General features: G+C 40.5%; 2 protein-coding genes across 5 annotated transcripts in view; one reads left to right on the top strand and one right to left on the bottom strand.

Moving 5' to 3' along the window:
- Nucleotides 1-32: 32 nt before the first annotated feature.
- b3gnt7l (UDP-GlcNAc:betaGal beta-1,3-N-acetylglucosaminyltransferase 7, like) lies at nucleotides 33-2,365 on the top strand. The gene has a single exon (XM_039800882.1). It carries the CDS (start codon nucleotides 296-298, stop codon nucleotides 1,529-1,531), a length of 1,236 nt encoding a protein of 411 aa, XP_039656816.1. The 5' UTR covers nucleotides 33-295; the 3' UTR covers nucleotides 1,532-2,365.
- Nucleotides 2,366-2,461: 96 nt separating this feature from the next.
- The window catches only part of cep104 (centrosomal protein 104), a 41,316-nt gene continuing 19,024 nt past the window's right edge, over nucleotides 2,462-24,753 (bottom strand). For all 4 annotated transcript variants that reach the window (XM_039800878.1, XM_039800879.1, XM_039800880.1 and 1 more), the window contains 11 exons: nucleotides 24,207-24,380; nucleotides 19,087-19,263; nucleotides 15,048-15,248; nucleotides 14,109-14,204; nucleotides 13,715-13,796; nucleotides 12,546-12,618; nucleotides 12,162-12,270; nucleotides 11,887-12,025; nucleotides 9,345-9,412; nucleotides 5,989-6,076; nucleotides 2,462-4,314 (listed from right to left, as the gene is read on the bottom strand). In XM_039800878.1, the coding sequence (XP_039656812.1) occupies nucleotides 4,184-4,314; nucleotides 5,989-6,076; nucleotides 9,345-9,412; nucleotides 11,887-12,025; nucleotides 12,162-12,270; nucleotides 12,546-12,618; nucleotides 13,715-13,796; nucleotides 14,109-14,204; nucleotides 15,048-15,248; nucleotides 19,087-19,263; nucleotides 24,207-24,380 (1,338 nt within the window). In that variant the 3' untranslated portion in view covers nucleotides 2,462-4,183. The remainder of the gene's footprint in view (nucleotides 4,315-5,988; nucleotides 6,077-9,344; nucleotides 9,413-11,886; nucleotides 12,026-12,161; nucleotides 12,271-12,545; nucleotides 12,619-13,714; nucleotides 13,797-14,108; nucleotides 14,205-15,047; nucleotides 15,249-19,086; nucleotides 19,264-24,206; nucleotides 24,381-24,753) is intronic.

Genomic DNA, 24,753 nt, shown 5'->3' with positions numbered 1-24,753 from the left:
GTATCCTGCAACACGTCTCCAGTCAGTCCGAGACAGAGGACAGAGAAGCAGCCTGAGGACGTTTGGTATCCTGCATCACTTCACTGCACCAAGAAGCGATGTGCGACTCCACTGAGCGCCGTCATGGGCAAAAGGGGCCCCGGGGTCAGCGCTCTCACGTAGCCGAGGACGCAACCTCTGGTGTCCAAATGAGCAGGGACGGCGGTGATGGGCTCCACTCGGGCGCACAGTTGTGAAACACTATGAAGGCAAAGGGTCCAGCATCTCAGGGTCTCTGGGCGCCGCAGTGAGAGCCATGGATCACTGTTTCCGGAGGAAGCGGGTCGGTCTGCTGAAACCCTTGCTGAGCCTGTCTCTGGTCTTTGCCTCTTTTCTCATGATCCACAAGTTGAAACTGGCAGAGAAGGACGGAGTGGGAGTTAAACGTATGAAGGATGCCGGTTGGTGCGACTCCGAGTGTTTTTCATTTAAGAAGGGAGTCCTGAAAAATAGTTTGGGGAGCTCCGAGTCTCCAGTTCTTAGCCACGGACTGGATGCGCAGCGGGTCTCCAACGGGACTCCTGCTTCCTGGGACGCGCAGGTTCTCAACTGCAGTGAGGACGCGTCGGTGAGGACCAAGGACTGGTTTCGGCGCTTGGACCCGAGATTTCACCAGTTTGTTCTGCACAGACACTGCAGGTACTTCCCCATGCTCATCAACCACCCGGAGAAATGCGCGGATGGAGAGGTGCAACTCCTCATGGTGGTCAAGTCCGTTATCGAGCAGCACGACAGGCGGGAGGCTGTGCGTAAAACCTGGGGCAAGGAGCACACGGTGGGTGGGAAGAAAATCAAAACTTTATTTCTTTTGGGAAGCCCGACGACTGGAAAAGACACCAAGAACCTTCAGAAACTGATCGAGTACGAGGACATGATCTATGGGGACATCCTCCAGTGGGACTTCATGGACACTTTCTTTAACCTGACCCTGAAAGAGGTCAACTTCCTCAAATGGTTCAACATTTACTGCTCCGGCGTCCAGTTCATATTCAAAGGGGATGACGATGTGTTTGTGAACCCGCACAACCTGCTGCAGCTCATCGGCTTCAGAGTGGAGGAGCGCAAAGAGGCCGACTTATTTGTGGGGGACACCATCTCCAAGGCGATCCCCATCCGAAACCGGCAGAGCAAATACTACATTCCCAAAGAGCTGTACGATAAGCCATATCCCCCTTATGTCGGAGGTGGGGGGTTTCTGATGTCCTCCCAGCTGGCCCGGAGGCTCTTCGTGGTCTCGGAGGACCTGGAGTTGTACCCCATTGACGATGTGTTTTTGGGAATGTGCCTGCAGAAGCTACACTTGGCCCCAGAGATGCACCCGGGCTTCAGGACCTTCGGCATCACCAGACGCAGGGTGAGCCCCATGAACAGCGAGCCATGCTTTTACAAAAACCTCATCGTGGTGCACAAACTGAGCGCGCAGGAGCTGCTCAGGATGTGGAGCGTGGTGAATAACGAGGATTTGATTTGCGCTCAAAGGGTCTCCCTGTGATTGTCAACGTAGGCTATATAAAAGGAAAGTAAATTAATTGACAAAAGTTGAACTGAATACACAGAAGACTTGTGTTTTTTTAATTTATCATACATGATGATCTTTACACATCTTTGCCGAATCTACTGAGTCATGTAGTTCAGGGAGGGAGCAAGCATGGAAAAAGAAATTCATCAAAACTGTTTTTAACATTTCATTTTCGCTGATAGATTTGATACTATACAGCACGTCCAGATATTAATATATTCTGTATGTCAAATTCTGAACAGGTTGGGTTTTCTCTCCACTAGTCTTACTAATTTGCTTTTCCATTGTGTAAAACCACTACAACACAACTCCACAGTGTGCACACATCCCAGGAAGGTTTCTGATTCTTGGTGCCATTTCAGGTTGTACTTTCATCATCTCTATCATCTTAATCCGATACCTAATGTTGATGTAGAGACATGGTTGTAATGGTTTTAGTGTGTGTTTGTGCAGGCATAAATAAGACTGGACTTTTTACATCCAGGTGTTAATTTCGGATTTTAGTGTGACTGTCAAAGTGAACTATATGGACTCACAGCACGCTTCGTGGAATGAACAACTGCATAGTTGAGAGATAATTTTGTAGGGTGGGAAAATTGTTGAAAAAAAAATTAAACAATTTGATTGTTTTAAGTTAATATATTGTTTTATTCCACCTTTTAATGTTATTTTTTAAGTGTCAATTCATGTGTGTATGATTTGCAGAGGCCAAAAACCAAAGAGACTCAACGACTGTAATACTGTATGAATGTATGAATGATAATGTAAATAAAACTGGAGCTTTCTGTCACCTTTGTAAATACAGAATGAATGTTGCAGCATTTGATTTATTGACATGTGAACAGCTGGAGAACAGCACATTATTGGGAACGATTTGGAATAAGATGTAAAATGGTACTTAAATGGTATCAGAAAGCTGCAATGTTCAGCTTAATGTGGCTTTATTTAAACAAATACAGATACTTTTACAGAAAAAAATAGCCATTTGATGCCATACTTATTATTAAGAAAATACTGAGTACTATGCACATAAAAACATGAATAACATCCACTGTTGCAATAGTCCTCAATACAGAAGCACATTAAAGCCAACGTGATGGATTGGGAAGTTAAAACTAATATATACTCTCTTATATATCAACTGTCCTGAAGTTGTTTATTCAATAATATAACAGTGTTATCAAACAAATCAGTAAAATATTTACCCTACTAATATTACAATTTGAAAAAGAATTTTTAAAAACACCTCAGATACTTTAGTTCTTCTCGGCTGTGGATGAATCACACATATTTACAATCAACATCATCATAACACTGTGCAATACAAGTAGCAAAAAGATAGCATTTATTATAAATCTAGCAAATTATTGTCAGCCTCAGTCATTTTCAGCAGAAATCAAGTTCAAGAAAAATAGGTGCTGTATACAGTACATTCATCTCCATTGTTTCATTGGAATACTTCCGTCTACGTTGACTCTCTCACTGGTCTAATAGAGCATATAAAACTGTGCTATCTACTCAAGATTGTCAATAGGCATTAAGCAGGAAGGTACATTAGGTCCATACTGTACTGAAAATTCAGCATCATCTATTTGGCAAAGTGCTACTTCATTCCTTCAATATCATTTATATATACGACAAGAAATGAAAAGTTAAATGTAAACAGATGGCAAAGCGTGAAGCTGACAGTGAAGCTACACTCTACCTTGGCTTTAGGATGCTGGAGTGTTACCAAGGAAGGAAAGTCTTATTCTGGTAACCTCATTCCTCCTCTCCTCGCCTTACTGCATCTACGAGGAGAGGAGTGTTTCGGAGTATCAGGTGCTGTCACTGTCCACTTGGTAAGATTTAGTGATTGACTACATATTTAATGGTACTACACTAGTTATGCATGGGAAGTGGTCACTTCAATTGTAGTTCTATTCATATCCTGGGTTTTACTGAAGAGTTTCTGGTCTAAATATGAAATACAATGCTAAAAATATTTGTATTGTTTATTTTTTTGCAATTTGAATTTTAATAAAATGTTCACAATTATAGCAGCATTGCATAGCTTGTGTAGAACGGTTAGTTTACTAGCTTTGTCAAGTTGATACAATAACCCTAATGATGTCATCAGGGTCATCTCAGCTTGGGTTTGGTGACATTCATAAGAGAAACCTGCATTGCAAACTGAGGGTCTAACGAGAAGATGCCATTAGGCATTATTATTTTTTATTATTATTTTTTTTATCTGTCTTTTGTGAGTCACCAAAACGTAATGGAAGTACAGCTGTACAATTCCCCACCACGGTGACTCCAAATGGCAGTGAGCGATGTGAAAAATAAAAAAAACGAGCCATCCTGTGGTGACATATCATCAAACAGCACACAGTGTTCACATGGATATCCAGTGTCTCAATAAGTGGATCTACAACACCATGCTGTAATGTTTGTACATAGGCTGATAAGACGGGGTTATTCCCTTTTTGGTAATCTTAACAATGTGTTAAACCCTATCAGATGTCTTTTCTAAAAGTTCTGATATGCAGGAGCGTGGGTTAAGGAAACATGAGAGTGGGTTGGGGTTACTACAGTGCTGACTGTTGCTGTTGGGCTCCTCCCCTTGGGTGCCTTGAACCACTTTCAGTGCTTCCCTGGTGTATGTCCTCTGGCCAGGGGTGCCAGGGCTGGGATCCGGCTGCCTCGGCCCATGGCTCTGGCTCTGGCCCCGACCGACCGGGCCTGCATCAGCTTGGCTCCACCAACAGCCCTGCCTGCACACGCACACAAAATTGCATCCCCACAGTAAACCTTTATAGAACTTTTTTTTTTTTTAAGATTATTTTTGGGGGGCTTTTCCCTTTATTTATACAGTGACAGTGGATAGACATGAAAGGGGGAGAGATATGGGGGACGACACGCAGGAAAAGGCAGCAGGTCGGATTCAAACCCGCGCTGCTGCAGGACCCCCCCCCCCACCCCCCTCTGAACTTGTGAACTCAGTTCACAGATCCTTTACCTAATTAAAATAAGTATTGCCACTATAATACTCCATTACAAGTTAAAGTCCTTGATTCAAAATGTACTGTATGTTTGTAATGTACAGAATACTTAACAAAGCCTGACATGAAGACCACCTTCACTAACATCGTACAAAAATTAGTAAGCTTTTATGGAATAAAACATCATTAGGAGGAAAAAAGGGCAGAGGCACTGTTTCTCAAAGCACATATATATATTCAATGACTATGGCTCCTGTTTGGGCCATCATCTGTTAAGTCGATTAACATGAACAAGATGTGTCAGGATCTGAGTGGCTTCCAACCTTTAAACTATTTCCTGAGGGGAAACCCTGAAAAGTAAATATATTTCCTGGTGAGCCATTATCCCAGAGTGTTAACTTGTATGCTGTAGCAAAGCACGTAGGCAAAGCACGTAGGCAAAGCACTCGCGAGATAATGGGATCGGCTTATTTGAAAAGTTTTCAGTATCCGTAAGTCAACAGGGTTATTATGACGCCTTGTGGCACCCCCTGATGTGAAAGGTCAGCATGCTCAAGGAACTACCCCTCTCGCTCTTCTGACCTCGTCCGGGTCCTACCCATTGTTATCAAACGTGTTATAATCCTTAAGATTTCAGTCCCGGTTGATTTGGAAACACCTATGGTTACTGTGGTGGCAACGGGTGATGTGGTTTTAATAATACAGCTTGCAGAGTTCAGTTCAAAATGATACATATATCGACCACTGGGGGCACCAAACCCGCATTGAGCTGCTACTCTTTCAGAAATGCAACAGAGGAAGAGTGACTGATGCTTTTTTAACGGAAAACATTTGTCACAGCAGGAAAAGCACAGGTGTAAATAATGAAATTATCAATGGCTGAATTCCATTTAGCTGCTTTGATTTCAGGCTCCTGGTCCCGGGCATGCTCACTGTCACTGTCACTGGAACACTTAAGTACAACGGAGCCCTCGTTAGCATTGTTAGTACCAACACATGGGCTTTTCCTACGGGTGTGATATAGTGAAAACCTTAAGGAATCGGATCATAACTTAAATATACTCAGCAGTGATCCTCTATTGTAAGGTCACTCTGGCATCAAGATGGTTATTACAGTAATATGAGACATCCATCAACAAAATAATGGGCATCCAGACTAATGCAACCCTACTCACTAACCCTAACTGCATGTTTCAGCCATTAACAATCCACTTACAACCAGTATTGCGAAATATCACTCAAAATGGATACACTAACACCCACTACACCAGACTCTTAATTAAATCTGTCGCTATTTTTACGTGCGTTATTCTGTGCTCTGAGGCTGGTAACCATAGTGGAAAAGCTGCAACATGAAATTTTACCAACAAGCATGGGCACTTTGTATAGCTTTCACACTGAGCGTTAGAGAGGTGGGTGTAAGCAGAGTGTGTATGAATGCTTTACCTTGTGCTGGCTGGGTTCTCTGGGACACCGCAGTCCTGCGTGAGTTTTGTTTACAGCCCTCCCTGCCCATGAGGTGAGCCTTCCAGGCCTATAACAAGAGACAAAGTAGCTCAGTGAGTTCGTTCCTCTCCCAGGTTCATCTCTCGATCAGGACAGCCACGGGTGACTGTAGGCCCAGTCAAGGCCCGAATGGCTGCCCTCCCTCCCACTAACACTGCAGTCTTTCATTAGGTCTACGCTCACAGCTCTGGCACTGAGAGTGTGACTTTCTGTACATTTTTTTCTTCATTCATTTTTAAGGGTGTGAGAGGTGAGCGACTTCATGTTGTGAATCAGATTTTGAATGAGTACACAAATGAGTTGCAACTAAGGTTGAATAAATAGTGTCAATGTAATTTAGGGCATAATCTCAATATCTCTCATATCTTATCCTAAAGGGTTTGCAAGGAATAAAAATGGTAAAGTACTGTAAACTGTAACAATGTCATAAAATTTAATCATTAATGATGCAAAAATGTTGACAAAGAGAGTCACATTTACAGTAACAAAGGATACATTACATCACAGCAGCAACAACACAGGTGTAATTAATATAATGAATTAAGGCTGCATTCCAGCTACATGTGCCATGCCCAGTATTATGCATGCTGGCACACCTTAGTAGGCAATTTAAAATGGAACGGAGCTATCCCTAATGTTATTAGTTACACCTGTGCTTTTACTGCTACAAGTCAAAATGTCTGCTGTGATAGAAGACGATTTAACACTAAATCAAATAACGTGTGAAAATGCTGCTGCACTGCTCTGTATGGATTTAGACCTTTAAGCACTATATACATCTGGCCAAACGCCCAATCAGTGATGTTACAGCAGGTATGTTCCATCAGCAACATGAAAGCACCTGCTGTGACATCACTGATTGGTTGTTCAAAGTTTTACTAAATGTACTGTAGACTAGACTTCTTATAGTTCTTCTTGGATGTATTCCAAACCACTGCCACTGATTGTATTTACTAATACATAACTTATTGTCATTAAACTGTTTACAAAGTATCATTATTGTTTGGTATAAGTGGGCAGAATAGACCCTTGTTTATATGAAGAAAAAAAAAAGATTAGAACTTTATTGTTTATTAGGTAGTTTACACTTTCCTTCTGGATTGGCCAATCTGAAATAAGTATTACATTCTGATTGCACACTTACAAGGCAGAAACAACATACAATTTTATATATTATTATATTTATAAAGGCATTATAAGTAATAAATGCGTCGATTAACCTTTCAAGCCAATTCAAATGGGCGTATTCATTCCAGTTACGGGGTCTCAAACAACTCATGTTTTGTGACTTTTCGTCAATACCTCCCGGAGTCGGAAGTGCATAATTTGAGAACCTTCTGCCTGCCTTGGATGTGGTAACGGTTTCTCTGGCTACCTCTCCAGAATCAAACACTGATCCCCGATTACCTGGGGTCACCACGGTTAGCAAAGAAGTACCCTAAGTTGAATGAGACATGAGCTCATCAGTGATTGGTAGGGATTGTAATAACACTGATGGAAACAATCTTCTACAACACCCCCACCCAACATCTCAAACTGAAGAGTACTGTATTCAGAGTTTTGTCCGGAAGTTTCATTTCCAACGTGCTGCTGCAAACTAAGACAGGCAGGGTCCGGACAGGTGCTGGTCAGACTGATTCTCGTAGCTCTTGTGGCTCCTTGAAAGACGACTTGCATGATTCATTAGACCCCACAATGACAGAAACGTAACAGAAGACAAAAACGAAAGGCTACACTGTTGTTACATCTTTTAGTGGGACAGAGAATCTTGTACACTGCATATGCATGTTAAACTTCTCTATCACACAGTAAGTGGACAGATGCAAAGAATTAGGAATGGATGAGCAGCTCCAAGGGCGCTGAAACATGAGCACTGTTTACTTATGGAACATAAGAACGAACTTTTTTCCCTGTGGTTATATTTGTAAAACCAGTATACGCTACTATCGTTTGAGTAACCTATTTTGATAACATTTCCTCACTGATACCTGATATCTGTAGTCTGGCTATCACCAGACCAAGGTCAATCTTTTAAGAACATTCAGTCTGGGGAGTCTGTTCAGTACTTTCTACTGCACAAGAGGTGTGATCAATGGGCATAGTTCAAATGACTGTACGCAAATGGATAGTCCTTCAACCAATCAGACCAACGATCCGGGTGACGTAGCAGCGATAGCGGCATCAACGGGTTGCTGCGCTTCAGTGGCGGCTATGTTGAATGTAAACAAGAAGCTGCTTGGCCGCTTCTCTATCGTCATCGTGTTAAACCCGCCAATAGAGCGCAAGGTGGATAAGCCAGTTTGTGATTGGTCCCCGCAAAATTGTAACGGAAGCAGGATAGATAAACGTACAGGTTTCCAGCCTGAGCTGCAGGGCAAAATCAAATCGCCGGCAGATCGGGCTGGGTTTACCCAGTCTATGATATCTGTTGATTAATATTAAAATAAGATTAACAGTAAATATTTAACTACAAACCTTCCCTGTTATAGATCAAACATTGCCCATGTAATACATAGCAGGGAGCCACCTCAGCAGGAAAACTACCACTACTGGTGGAATCAAAGGAAACCTGAATTTGTCCAATTTTACAACACAATAATTAACTTTTGTCCAGGGTTTATAATTAGCATCAAAGAACTGCATTATCCTAAACCACCCTGACAAAAATAAAAAGATTTAGGGAAAGCACGGCTTTCACAAATATATATATCAACAGATAATCAGGGCATTTTTGTCTTAACTTATCCTCAAACTAATTGGAATGTGAAGCATCTAATGGTATCCACTTCATCTTGAGGCAAATGAAAAAGCCCATTAAGAACAAAGTGTTTGCCTCCTTTGAAGTCTTTAAAGGCCAACAATAGCAGGGTTTAACCTTAACACCTGTTGGCTCCTCAAGCCTAATATTACCTGCTTTTCGAGTTTCTTTGTTGATGTAAAAGAGGGAATATGGAAAAAAAGCTCACTGAGTGAAGTTCAGGCCCAAGTTCTGTGAAAACCATTATTATCTATGAAGCAGCTCTATACAAGACACCTAGTTTTATTTTATTTTTTTTAAATTTTTTTTATTTGGCAAAGAATTAATTAGCATGAAATAGCATAAAGCAAAAAAACGGATTCTGCTGCAAAATTCTTGTTTTTGGCCAAGTTAGAAAGGGACATACATGTTCCACTTCACACCTATTTGTTGCTTACCCCACATGCTTTACATCAATTCATAATTTTCTATGATCAAGCTTTTACTTCACAAGAAAACACTGGCACAGTTCATGTAATTTAGATGTACATAATCTCACCTTCTCTCCAGGCATGAAGTTGTTGTGACACAAAGGACAGTGGTTGGAGCCTTTACCCGAGATAGAGGCTGAAACAGAAACATGACACCTTTAAAGGGATACGTTGCCGATATTCAACCAACTCTGCATCATAATAATGTTGGTAGTATGTGTAAATGAACTACGGTAAACTTTCCTTCATTTTAACCAGTGCCCAGATTTCCTACTCAGGCAAGGAGAAAGTGATGCGTTTGACGCAAAACGTGTCACTTGGAGGGTTTGCTGGCCCTAGGCATGTTGCTTGAACTACACACTTACGACACAAAGATTATAGAAGCAGATCAAGAGAGACAGCTGCCCCTCTCTTTCTCAACCTCAGACTAAACTCAGATTAAACTGCAAAACAAGTCAGTGCTGATCAAGATTCTGTTACTGTATTGCCTTTTTCTCACTTAAAATTTTTTCAGAAGAATATTTTAGGGCACTGTGTGGCTGAAATACGAGTAAGTGGGCACCATACTGTTCCCTGTATTGCAAAAACGGAGGCTGAACAATTCAGATGAAACTGTAACACTAGACAGTGCTGATCAAGTATAAACCAAGATTACCAAGATAATGTTACTGCATTGCCTAATGCTCGCCTAACGTGTTTTTTTTTTAGAAACATATTTCAGCTTACCGTTTAGCTGTTATATGGAATCGTTTGTTACCAGCCGGCCACCGCTCTGTGTCAGTACTGACGAGCTTGACATGCTCGCATTACGTCACAAATGTTTGTGCCATTTTATTGCACAGAGAGTCCAGTTTTATTAAAAGACCCTCTTTACAGAAGTAAAATACTTTACTTTATGCCACCTGTTATACAATTACAGAAATGGTCCCCTAAACACACCTGAGAAAATAATAAAATTACCCCACAGAGAGAACAGTTTTAAATACAATACAAAGCCTTTGAGGAACGGAAACATTAGGCTAAAAACAATCTATCCTAATTCACAATTCAAATTTCTGTTAACTCACTCACAACCAACAGGGGTAAGAGAGACTTATTTATGGAGACATATGGCTGGTGATAGATGTAGTGTAAGGCTCAGTTACAATAATGTGTACGCTTCATTAAACTGTACCTTCCAATTGGAAAAAAACAACAAGCCCAGAAGATCCATTGAGATAATAGCTTGGTATTTTACTGAAGATTGACTGAAACTGACACTATGGAAGAAGTACTGACTTTTGATTCATTGAAGGCTCTGTGTAGCATTGTGAGCATAGAGCATATTTTTCATGTTTTATAAGAGCTTTAAATGTGGCCACATATGCGCTGTACTTGTCAGGGGATGACTATTCAATAAATGGAACCAAATATATTAAAAGAAAGCTACACTACCAGGGGCTAAACCAAGGTCAGCTTAAGAAACCCAGGCTGGGGAGAAACAAGGTAAAAACCAGGAAGAAAAATACATGAGCAGAAGTATGTTTATCTGCCTAAAGTTGGTTAATCAATGTTTCAGGAAATGTCTCTTTTTGTAAAAGATGTAATGGTTAATCTAATTGAGGAAATTATGTTATCCTGTGTGCTCTGTAAGAGAATGAAGGAAAGCTTTAAAGTAGAGGTAAATTAGAAAAAAATCTAATTGCTCTGACAAACATTGTCGTATGTTGATGAGATACATTTCCTATACTTCCTATACTGAGTTTATTGTTTCAAGTCAGATCAGCATCTGCTGTGTTGGTAGACCATACATGGAACCAAAGAGAAGGCACAGCCAGAACCAAGGAGATAGTGTTGGGCTGGTGCTAACAAGGGTAAGTGGGTTAATAGCGCGTTCCATTTTTACTCGGAAGTCGGATTTTCACATATAAACTTCTTTTCCTATTCTATTTTGAATGGAAACGCTTCCAACACGCTTGTGTGTCGCGTGAAAAATAGGCATTGGTCCTATTTCTAGCATGCACGCGTTTTCGGCGCATACATCTCTTGAATAAACTGAGCCAACTTTCAGTTAGCGAGCCAGCTAGCTTGACAGGCTATTGTGGCAGGCTAATGCTAGCATGTTACCGGTTAGATCACTAACTAGCCTCACAAGTAGTTACTTCACTAAGCTTCCACTCAGTGTAGGGCTTGTGGCATGTAATGCCCCTATTTAAGGACAATACAGCAGGACGAAAAATCTTTGCTCTTAACGGTCTAACATACAGCTCTCTCTCTCTCTCTCTCTCTCTCTCTCTCTCTCTCTCTCTCTCTCTCTCTCTCTCTCTCTCTCTCTCTCTCTCTCCTCTTAATGTAGACTACATTGATGCAACCTCCACGCCAAAACAAGCAAGATGTGCAGTGCAGGCTTGACAGAGCATCACCAATGAAGATTCTTTCTGTTTTCATTTACAGGCCTCATATTTCAATATGACGCCTTTATGTTACTCACATTGTCACCATCCAATAAAGACAAACAATTATAAAAGAAAAAAAGAGAATACACCATATTCAACCACAATCAGGATTTCCATCACATAAGGTATTTTCAGAATTTTTTCAATGCATGATACAGTGAGACTGAGAACTCACATTTGCAGGCGGGACCGTGGAGATGGCGAGTCAGATCTTCAGTGGGCACGGCCTCTGAGCAGCGTGGGCACTGGCTGAACTTGGACCTGCTTTCACATTCACCCAGTAGGTGCTCCGTGAGGCTGGCTATCTCGACTACCTGTGAACACAATGCAGAGCTGTACGCAAAAGTCTTCAAGCTTTATTTCTTAGGTGGTGATTAAACACCCAGGCAAGTGTCTTTCTTTCAAGAGGACTTAAAAAATGCGGACACTTTTGAAAATGTAAAAGTCTACCTGTCTACATTCATCGCAGCGTTTCAGCATAGGACAGTGTTTCCAGTAGTGAAGGTCCAATCCATCCTCTGTGAATGACTCGTCCTTTTTACCGCAGAATATACACAAGCTGAAAGATCATCAAGATGAGGTTGCAGATCAGATCATGTCCCTTCGAACCATTGACCTGTGTACTGTTACACTAATGACTTTAATAAATAATACACTGAATGAAAGTTAAACAAACACCGCAGCTGGAAAAAGAATTGAATGTGTGATAAACTGCACAAAAAACACTAAACCTGTGAAATTGGGACCAGGCTTATATGCTATATGCATTGTTTATTTACATCTTTATATTATTTTTTATTTTTAAATGTCACCATTGAGTTAATTGTCACTTACTTGTCCAGATAGTTGATAGATGTTTGTATGTCTATACTGCCTGTTATCTTGTTCTGCGGCACTTTTGTGACACCTGGAAATTAAGAAGACAGTATCTGTTACTATCATTTTGTCAATAGAGATCTGTATATGTACGCTTTGATAGCTGGGTAATAGGTCATAATATTTCAGTCTGATTGAATTACAATTACAGTTATAGGCAGGGAAATGTACTTATACTTTGTTGCTATGGTTGCCGATTGTGTTGTGCCTGCACTCTAATTCAGAAATGACTTGTGTGAATGACAGTGTCGGTGTCATGCTTTGGATATTGTTCTATTGTCTTCATATGGAGCTTTTGTTTCTGTTATTGACATGGTTAGACAAGCACCACACTTTTCAAGTGGTTATACTCTTGAGAGCACTGTTGCTGGGCAACTGAAACCAAAAGTCAACGCCGGCTACACACTGGCTGCGTGGCGTGAGCGTGCCAGCTGCATGGCGTGTCCGTTTATATTTCGGCTCCCATGTTAACAGGTTAGAGCTTACACACTGCCTGCGTGACACGCACGTCTCAGGCGCGATACAGAACAAAATATTCTGTAGCCTATTTTGCCATCAATACTGCCGATGTTGTTTTTGCTGTAATCAAATCAGTATATATTTATGTTTAACATGGTATTTCATTTTATCAATGGGAAACATACGTACAGACAAGGCTAGCAGCAGCAGCGCCGCGTCAGACACGTTTCTGGTGTGTAAAGACATAGAAAAATACACACAGCCGCCATGCAGCTGACACGCAACAGAAACGCCATGCTCACGCCACGCAACCAGTGTGTAGCCGGCCTAAGGCACCTTATCCCCTTTGAAAAAAAGCATTTCAATGCCATGCTGAAGAAACAAAAGAAGAATGAGGACAAAAGTGTCTAACTACCATGGGCCTCCCCATTTATGTCACAAGTTGTGACCTCAGAGGTGCCTTCAAATTTCCAATTGCATGTAAACAGGTCACTTTTTTGTTGTTGCCTGAAAGCAATATCTCCTTGTGCTTTAAAGCAATCAAAATCAGACCTGGTGGTGTACAGTATATAAGGATGTTTAACTCTTTAACTTTAAGAATATCCTTAATGTGATTAGGAACTCAGATGCTTTTATCTCCTTCTTTCTTGTTAAGCATGTGTACGTACTTGTTTTGCCAGCTTTTTGAGACTCAACTTTGGGAGCTTCTTTCTTGGGAATGTGTCCTTTGGTGCTTTCATTTCCTCTCTCCTTTACAAGCACACAGAGAAGTTTGAACAGATGTCAAAAAACACAGGTCCAAAAAGAGATGCTTTCGCACAAGGAAAGCTCTACACAACTGTAACAATAACTTCAGACATAAGACGTGTAAGTTGTGGACAATTGGTGGAACTCCTCTTCATAAGACTCTTAAAGAGATATAATGTACCAATGTTGTTATCTGCTCATTTAAAGTTTCTGACAAACTACGGAATTCTACCAAGTCTGCTTGGAGTCATAAATACAAATTAGCAGCCATTACAAGAAGTGATGTAATCGCAGTATGATGACAACTTCACCTACTGTGATCTCTTTTAAGGCAGCCAGCTGCTCCTGAAGAGAGTGGATCTCCTCCTTCTCTTTTTGCCCAGCCGGCTGACCACCTCCCTTCTTTAGAGTCTGGGTGAAAAGTGACATGCCATCAGCATCAGTCAGTTGTTTGGTTTAATTTTCCTCTGTGTTCCTTTCTTCTCTTTTCCTCCTGCTAATTCCATGTCAGGAACACATCTTTCTTTTCTTGTTTAAAAGTTGAACAGCTTAAAGCTCGGCAGGCTCTTAGGGCCACTACGTAATAGGAAGGCTAGGTCTTCAGTCATGCCAGTAAGAAATTAAACTTGGTCAGTGTGTGAGTCACAAACTTTACGGTAAAGTAATATTCCACCATATTAGCTTTGGAACACAAGCTGACTTGTTTACTGGCTGTTTGTGGTTTCAGCTAACAGCTATCCGTTTCCTCGTTTTGTGTTGATATTTAAAGTCAGTCAAGTCTGTTGCTACTGCAATCTTACACACAGTTCAGCTGGTGATGAGATGAAGGATTTGAAAGTAATGCAACACATTACACCATCAATAGATATATAAATGGATTTATCATGGATCATTTGATTACCAAATGAGTGGAGTTAAGGAAGCAGCGGAGGCAGTTGGCTGTCTGTGCAACATGAAACTCTATTATTGTCAGCTTAGAAAAAAAATAAAAAGACATGACGCCATGCAGTCCCTCCTTAAAAGAGAGCTCCCATCTGTCTGACAGTTCCCCTGTCCGTCTACCAGCTGCTCCTCACTGACTACAATCTGTTTGAGAACATTAACAGTGATGAAAACACCCTCGGCCTGGCCGTTTGATGGAAATAGTTTTAACACAGCAAATATAGACAGCCGTATCATTTTTTATAATGGAAAAAGGAGATTACAGTTATTTCTTCGTTCGTTATAGTGAAGATGTTAAGTAACACTTCTTGCCTGAGTGTCCACCAGCTTTCCATCAATCTTGGCAAAGCCATCAAAGATGGTTTTGAAGAGAAAGTTCTTCCGCGCAGCAGCGTCGTTGGGTGGAAGGTAGCGGAGAACAGCAGCTCTGTGCTGCTGGTACATGGACAATATGACGCGCACTGCCAGCTCTCGCACCTCTGGTGTATTGTGCTCCAAAGCTGCTGTACAGAACTGACAGAGGGAAAAAGTGCTTTCTATTGACATGTGAACATTGAACAAGAATTTTGAGTGACTGGATGTTATTGTTCTAACATATACATTTTTTTTTTGTTTTTGACATGAAACTAATTTGGAACTGCAAGTAAGATTTAAATTCAGATATAGAAGAAGAAAAAAACTTCTACATACCTAGAAATTGATGGACCTGCGGGCTAGGTTGTTAAAATTGGTGATCATAAACCTGAGCGGATCACCATCAGTACATTCACTTAAAGGTGCTGTAGGTAGGATTGGGAAGATCCAGGACTTAGCCAAATTTTTTTAAATTACCTGCTGCATGTAGTTCTACTCGAACATAGGGTCAGTTTCAGGAAATATGACAGAAAGTTAGTTTTATAAGTCTTACCTACTGCTTAAAGTGACTGCATTTAGCTTTCTGCAGTGACCTGATTACATGAACGTCATGCATGGTAGAAACCAGGTTTCTGTAATCGGGGTAAGGGATTAAGGAAACCAGATTTCCCCAGGCAGAAATATTTTGGCCATGGGAACAATAACCAGGTTTCTCATCTACTTTTTACCTGTGAACACGGGGATAAAAAAGACTTTCAGACTATTTTACTGCAAAGCAGCGGAATAAAAGGAAAGATCATTGCATGTAGTCAAAATGTATTTCACTCAAAGCCTGACTAAAACTAACAAAAATAGCCTCTATAAGTCTAAATAAGTTCCCAGCACTGAAGATCTGACTATAAAATTCACATGCATGTTAAAGAAATAGTTGGACAGTAACCAGGTTACTACAGTGCAAGTAAACCCTTTGTCAGATGTCCTGTATAACCTGATTTGAGTTAGATTCAGTTTCGAAAGTGATTATGGGTTTACACATCATGTAGTACTCAAATAAATCAATGTACTCAAATAAATCAGGTTAGACAAGAAATCTGAAGGGTTTACATGCACTGTAGTAACCTAACCTGATGACAGTAAGCCCTAGTAAGTCAGTAGTCAGATTTCCTTACCCATACATACCCTGCATGGGAATAATAGTCAAATGTTTAGTGCTGGAAACCAACTTTATTAGACATTTTCTACATCCTTTATTAAACTTTTTTGGTGTATTACTTTATGTCATTTTTTGTCATCTTTATTGTGCTTTTAGATGTTCTAATGCATTTATTGTGTAAGCCAGTTCAAGTTGCGTCTGTGTTTGAAGGTTACAACAATTGAACAGGCCATACAATTGAACTTGCCTTGCCGAGTCTCCCATTTCTCTGTCTTACCCCTTCATCTTACCCCTAGCCCTTGTCCCTCGAAACCGAGTGGTAAGAGCTAGGGGTGAAAACATACCCCTATGAAATGAGACACCACTTGGTTACGTCATCATAAATCGTCGCTAGTTGGCTGCCATGGAGTCCATTCAAGGCTAGTCAGAGAGATGCGGGGCTGTTGTGCAAATCAGCAATGTAACGTTAGCGTAGCAAACTAGCAATTTTTTTTTTAATTTTCAATTAAGAACGTGGTGGCAAATATATATGTACAGGACTCTTTAGAGCACAAAAAAAAGAATGTGGTAATTTTTAAATCAATTATTTAGCAGAAAATACTTACATTTATGAGACGATGGGTACCCCTTGGTTTAAAGTAAGCTCGTGAAAATGCTTGGTTTTAAGGGGTATCTACCCCTTCCCCTTAGCCCTCGATCAAAACGAGAATTGGGATAGCCCTTACTCTCACGTGAACGTGCAAAACTAAGGGGAAGGGGTAAGACAGAGAATTGGGATTCAGCATTACTTCCAGTATGCTGAGGAAACAAGGCAGGCCACAGAACACAATCAGTGCTTGCTCTTTACAAATAAAAGTCAACGTTTTATGAAGCAATATTTGCAGTCTAGTTTCATGTGCGAAATTGCACAACATTGTTGAGGGAAGTGCACATCATGACGTAAAAAGAGCCCATTATCCGACATAATCTGTGTGTAGAGAGTGGCAACACAATGGCAATCCCGCCAGAGGAGAACATTAACATCCAGAAGTAAACTGTGTACAAAGGCCACCCATCCCTCATTCAACCGGCTCAGGGACAGCTTGCCATTATTCTCTGTTGTCTCTGCTGACTGCTTCTCATTTTAATTACAGGAAATTCAATCACCCCCTTTTTTCACTCTGGCTCCCGCCTCAGAGCTGATCACCCAGGTAACAGCAGGGGGAAAAGGAAAAAATGCTCAAAATATAGCTGGGCTAACACTGTAGAGCTGGCAAGAGGGCTAGTCACAAGATCTAAAAGAGGCAGAAAACAGTAGAGGTTTTAGCTGTGAATTTAAAGATTCGGTCATTTACAGAGTTTCTTGAGTGTATAAAAGAGATATACTGTGCCTGTGCAACATCTTTGCTTGTGTTTGAGGGGTTTTACTACCACCAAACCAAAAGCACGATTATTGTAGGTTCATACACATATTGGTGGGGTTAAATCTGTATAGATGTTCATACATTTTTGTTTTTATTTTGAAGGGAAGATTTGATTGTAAGCTCTCCTTCTCCATCATCACCTTCACTGGCACATGCTGATGCTTGGTGTGTATGGGGAATAGATTTTCTTTCTCTACTCACACACACACACAGTTAAGCAGTTACGACGTTTTGCCCCGGGTGAGGTGCTTTGTGTGTCCTGAGGACGAGGACAGCTATGTGTAATGGGTCAGCACAATAAAGTTTACTGCAGGAACCTAGTAGCTACTCTGAACCTTCTGTAGTTTTTTATTTAAAAGATATATTGATTGTTGCTTGTTGTGGCTTACCAGGTATCTCAACAAATCAAGTCAATTATTTCACAATCATTATTGACACTAAGTTTCAGTCTAAACCTGGTGTCTCTACATGTTTCAATCAGGAGAAAACGACAGGCAGACAGAATAAAGCACAGCCATCCTGTCACGTCTCAATCCAGACTGGAAATGTTTCCCAGGCAAATATGGGAGGCAGCCAACACAAAGGGGACAAGCGCTGAGCAAGCACGCACAAACATGCAAACACAGGCCACCCAATGCCACCTGTGTGGCTTTGGCTTCAAAAGGCGGAGAAACTCAGAGGACAAACCTAACAATTTGCTCTCGCTGATAAAAGATGTGCAGAGTCAAGCGGAGGGCTGAGTGAAGGGGGATGGGTGGAGGGCCAGTCGTAAACTAGAGAGTGGAGGACAGGGCGGCTTGTTGTCCTGCCCGGCCTGGTCAACAGTTGGATAGTTTGCACGTAGATATTAGGTCACTGCTGGAAACCAGAGGAGTGCAGGGGACGTAAAGTGAATGCCAATGGTGACAACATTGACTCAGCTGACTGGAGCTTACTGGCAGCTTGTTTCAGTGTAGTGAATGGCCACAGAAAACCGGGACGGATTGCTCCCCTTTCAGTTAGTCACACTGTAATTACTAAGCCAAATGTAATGGAAAATCAGCTCGATGGATGCCTACTTTTAAAGCAGAATAATAAAGGCGTTATACTGTGTGTATTTCTATACAGTACATGTGCTATCATGTATTAGAAGATGTGTCGCAATTGCTATTTCCAGATGGGAAGAGACAATAATTGACACTGCTGGAAAAAAGAAAAAAAAACAGCAGTAGTAGTTAAAAGCTCTAGTATAGAACTATGACCGTCGATACCTACAGTGGCATTTGGTTCTCGATATAATGGAATAACTATCTCATTATGTCAAGATTTAAAAATAAATAATAAGTGAGTTCTGCATCAGAGACTAATTAATTCTGATTAATTAAGGACTTTAACATCACACACACACACACACACACACACAAAATTGATAGATGCAATTAGCATAGTTTAGGTCTTTTACCATCATGACATTGTCCAGGGTGAAGCCAGAGTTCTCTGTACCCAGTTCAGCGAGGAGCTTCTCGAGCAGCTCGGCCCGACTCTGAGCCAGACGAGAGGGGAAGTTGGATTTGAAGGGCTTCACCAACTCGCCAGGGATTACCTGCAGGGCACGTACATCTTTCAAAGCAGCAATTTCCTAAATGAAGGACATGAGAAAGAGAGAATGATCTTGACATTTACAGTGTAAAAGTCACACAATGTCATTTTAGACTTACAGTATGCACCTTTAAGTAATATGTGTGCTGTAAGCCACTAACAAAACATATCTGTGTGATGCTACACATGGAGATTTGTCAAACAACACAAGCATCTGTTAAAGAGACAAGTCATGACAGAGAATACAAACACACACACACACATACACACAAATCTTGTCCTCAATACAAGGAGGTATTCAGTCATTGCTCTGACGGAGTTCTGAACAGATTCAGAAGGGCTGGGTGATGATTTCAGAGGGCCGAGACTCACGGTAATGACCTGCGCAGTTGTGACCTAAGTTGAACTCATTGAAAGAGAAGCTACTGTAGCTCATTAAGACACACACACACACACACACACACACACACACACACACACACACACACACACACACACACACACACACACACACACACACACACACACACACACACACACACACACACACACACACACACACACACACACACACACACACACACACACCCATGCACTGCAACAGATTCCAGTTAGCAAAGACATTTACCTACACTTACATACTGTACGTTAGAATATATTTGCATTATCAAAGGACAGACGGAACCACTAAAGTTATATCAAAGTTGTGTTTACTTGCAAGTAGGGTCAGTTTACAGCACTCAAAGCATAAGTACAGAAAATGACTAACGTAAGCCTCAAACAGTAGCTTATTTATGTGCGAAATACAATCATAAGAGAATTTGATGTCATCAATTGTCTATCTTGTCAGTTTAGATGTCGTCTCCTCTATCTGGTCAGACTCGATGGCGTCCCCTTTATCTGGTTAGAGAGAAGCATGTTCTGTCCTCGGGCCCCAGACAAGTAGTGTTATGTTTTCTCACTATGCAAATAGTTTAATTTAACAGCGAGAGAAGAATAGTAATCACTATAATATTATTCTATTAAATAACAAGAGAGAAAGTATGTGTCATAATTTCCCTAACAGTCACCATCACTCAATCCACCAGCCCAGTAACACTTTCTGGTCTCACTCACCAGTGCATATGAAAGAACCAACCTCCTGTACAGGCCACAAATAACAAACACCACCTCTTCTGTATGGACCCTGCACTAGTTGCCCAGTTCCAGTTAAAGGCTACAAGGAGCCAGTCTAGCCAGCCAGAGAGACTACAACTTGGGGCTTGTTTAAAGGCTGGGGCAGAGCATGACAAGACCTCAGACACCTCCTAACTCACCATGTATATCAAGCTACAGTACAGCACACTGCAGCATGTAAGCAGTGAGTCAATCTCTGAGGTCAATGCCATTTTAGTAAAGCTAACTTAAGACGTTACACGCTCCTTTAAAAAAAATATAATAATAATAATAATAATAAAAACACTAGGATCTGCACACTCTATTTGATTATGATTAATTAAATACAGTGCACAGATAAATGTGCAGAAGATTGTTTTTGTATTTGTATATAACTGTCCCTCCCAGCACCTATAAAAGCCTCTCAGCCAGGTGAGTGGTGGAGCTCTTAAAGAAAAAGAAAAAAAGAAAAAACAACAACCAACAAAACTGGCTAAATCTGAGAACTGAGGACCCATACCACCAAAACGGCAACGCCCCTGGTTCAGCTACTCGCTTAATCAGTATGTATGATCATTCATCATACATACAGACAGTTATATAGCTAGGTGAAAATGCAACACATGTATGAAAGGTGTTAAAAATAATTATTCTTTCTACTTATACAGTGGGGGCATACCAACATTACAGGGTGAGTACAGGATCCTCATTGGATTGTAAGTCCAATGAGGATTGTAACTGTATGAAAACAACATGGAGTGTTACAACTCAACAACAAATGGCACCCTTGGCTAAGACTTTACTTTTGGCTACATTTTGCTGTTGGAAGGATGTCTTTGAGCTGGAAAAAAAACTAGTTTGAAGTCTGAAAGAAATAGCATTCTGATTAACAGTACTAGTTTCATAGTCTTATCAAAGAATGACTTTAGATCAGGTAAACATTTTTTCCAATCCTGACTTTATAAATATCTGTCCTGTTCCGACACATCGTCACTCAAATGATCTCAGTGTTCTTGGCAAATACACACAAGCCTTTGTTAGGCACACCTTTTGTTGGGTGTTACATCTTTCTTGGAAGAGTCATCTAGTTTTGGGAGATACGGTTAGTACATTCCGATAAAATTGTTGGCCATATCCACAGAGATATACCAAGCACTCACGAAAAATATTTTCCAAAGTTTGCCTTTGAAGGAAAGTTAGATTTCATTTTACACATGTTGAAGCTGTTTCTTCTGTTTGCTTAACTGCGGGGTGTGTAAATAAGGCACCTTTTCTAATCATTGTTCTGAATGCAGACTTATAGGTGCTGTCCTCGGACAGCACCTATAAGATTCGGACAGCAATCTCCAGATTCATTTCATCTGAAAGGAACAAAACGTGCTCTATTTAACCAAAGCCATTATCTGTATTTAAACAACCCCAGTTAAGCACACAAATGCATATAATCAGTTGGTCCTGCAGGTGCACGTAAGTCATTGCCAGTGAAGTGTTGTGTGTATTTATCTGCTGTGATTATTAATCATACCAATGACACCGTGCTTACAGGAGGAACTCAGCCTCAGGATTAGACAACAAATTGATTAATGGTTTAAGTCATTTATCAAACAAAAATGCCAAACCCTCGCTGGTTCCAGTATACTGAATGTCAGGATTAGAATTCAAACGCTACAATACAACTGAGCTTTTCTAAGAAAACTTTCTGCAGTATATCATTTCTCAAGTGTTAAAAAATAGCACAGATTATTGTTTCTATTCATCGAGGACAAGGCAAAATGTTTACAGCAAAAAACCTATGATCTTATAGTGTAATTACAAAGCGTTTTTAACTCAACAAAAACAGTATTAAAACAACATGGAGAGTCACCTCTCTGGTTTCAACCAACAAGTGCACCCTCGGCTTTAACGAGAAGGGTTCTGTTTGGTAACCTGAGTAGTAGTATACAGTATAAACAATGATAGTAACAAGTATGCACTGTCAGCTTTTTACAAAATGTGCCTTTGGCGGAAAGTTGAATTTAGTTATTTGCATAAGTCCATGTCAAAATAATCGATTTCTTCTCCTGCATGTAAATACAGTGGATGCCAATATATTCAGTGAGTTCTATGTGTAGATATCATCTGTCAATATTAGTCATAGCATCTCTAAATATTACAGTACTGCTTCACTGTGATTTGCACAAACTTGTGTGTAATCGACATTATTTGTCATTACTTTGCTAGGAATTTGATATATTTTCCTAACTTTGACATTTAATCGACAGTATTTTCACCAATACCGATACAAGAAAGCCGACAGTAAACGTTTCTTCTTTTAAATAGAAATCTACATGATTCTGTGATACAGCCTATGTTAGATAGCACTGGCCAAAGTGGTGAATTTAAAGTTGTTGTTTTTTTAAGAAATCCAAGTTCAGTAATGGAATCATTCTCTGCTTTAACCTAACCCAAAGGCTTAGAAGTACATTCACTCATTCATTCATTCCATCATTTCCCCATTGAGCTATGATCTAATGACTTTCTCACACTCCTCAACATTACTTACCATAACAGATCCACCCTTATATGAATCATGACATCCCTTAGTTTTTTCATGAAATATTTTTTTTACTTTTGTTTGTTTGTTGTACAGTTTATGAAACATTTCCCTCCTCTTTGATGCTGACAATATCTTGTTCAACCATCTGCCTAAAGTTAATGTTGGGATCAAGGTCTACATGATGAACAAATGAGAATGTCTTTATATAAGGAGCAATGCCTCTTATATGTGAACTCACAACTCCTGAAATTCTCAGTATAGTATTGTTGTTATTCAATATATTTTAACGAACAGGAACACCGATTCAGCATCAGACTTTTTGTATCTTCTCTCTATCTTTTTGGCTTCAATCACTGATGTATAAAATAAATGCTGTTTTATCTTCCCTGTCCATTCTCATAGCTTGCTACTCAACTAGCTTCAGTCTGTCAAGCTGGTGACATTCCACCTAGTTCAGTCATGGGCAACAATGGTACTTTTGGATTCATTTTGCTACTGCTTTCTTTTCTTTTTTTTTTTACTGAACCATTGTGTAGCTGTGTGTGATTAGTCTATGAGCACACTGTAGTGTGTAGTGTTGTGGTATTATTATTTTGAGGTAATCTTTCATGGCACTCTCAGAGAAGGACACTTGTACTATATTCTCTTATTGTCCTTTAATATTGTAAATACTTAATTGTATGTATCCATGTGTTTATGGTCTTCATTTTATTTTATTTGCGCACAGATTTATTGTTTTGATTTGTAATGTATTTTAGGTTTGCCATCATGCTGTCTTTTTTTTCATATATTTTATTAGATACAGCATTCAAACAGTACAACATAGTACAACATAAGTCTCCATTTTGTGTTTTCAGAATGAACAGTTCTTCCTTTCGTGGTTTCACCGTCATGCTGTCTTATTAACTGTTCCACCCTTGAGAGGCTTGCATAGCCCCGCCTCATGGAATAGGGACGTTACTTTAAACATTTTGTATTTGTTACAAGATGACAGGCGTTCCACATAAACAAATTAGATTATCACCAGGGACATCGGCAGCCTTTTTAGTGTTGTTTTATGGAGTATAAAATAAAGAGGGTGTTGAGTTTGAACAATTATCAGCTAAACGTTTTCACAGAGCTTTACACAAGGGAAGATTGGGAAGGGAGTAAATGCAGATTGCAAAACCATCTTCTCTTCAGTCAAAACAAAGCTGCTATGGAGGCAGCGGGTGAATGACAAGAAGCTGAGGGTTAATGGAAAGAAACTGGTGCCAAATAAACATCTTCGTCAGTCCAGTGTGTTATAATACCTGTATGCAGGCAATGACCATGCCCCGGAGGCGGCTGGCTGAGTCTCCAGTCCTGGCCAGCAGGTTGGGCCAAGTCTGATCTATGCAGTGAGTCAGCTCTGCCCGGCCCAGCCCCAGACCTGGGATCAGCTGGCTCAGCAGTAGCTGCAGCAACTTCAAGGAGGCATGGAAAACCTAAGGAGAGAGCCAGTGGGCGTTTAGCTCCAAACTTAGTGGACTTTCAGAGAAAAGCTAGCAACAGGGTGATGTCAATTAGCAGAAAGGCTAGACTTGGTAATGTTTACTTGGATTAGGTTAGAGTATGCGGATGGAGATTGACAATTAGTAGTTGTGAATGGACATATCCACATTTAATTACCAGCGCATTATCAATATTTGGAGAATTTTGTGTTTGCAAGGTAGATTTAGACTGGAAAGGCACAAGGCACAAACACACTGGGCTACACTAAGACCCAGGATGTAATTACATGACATGCAGCTTAGACCTAAGAAAGGTCTATTTAGCATGAAATAAAATGAAGCACATTTGTGGAGCAGCAAATTAACC

This window comes from Perca fluviatilis, chromosome 5, assembly GCF_010015445.1.
Source record: "Perca fluviatilis chromosome 5, GENO_Pfluv_1.0, whole genome shotgun sequence".
Taxonomy (NCBI): Eukaryota; Metazoa; Chordata; class Actinopteri; order Perciformes; family Percidae; genus Perca; species Perca fluviatilis.
The sequence above is the reverse complement of the archived record's forward strand: the minus strand, read 5'-3'. Positions and strand labels throughout refer to the sequence as shown.

What these genes read in the sequence shown, in the direction of transcription:
- b3gnt7l (XM_039800882.1), top strand. Translation starts at nt 296, where the DNA reads ATGGATCACTGTTTCCGGAGGAAGCGGGTCGGTCTGCTGAAACCCTTG.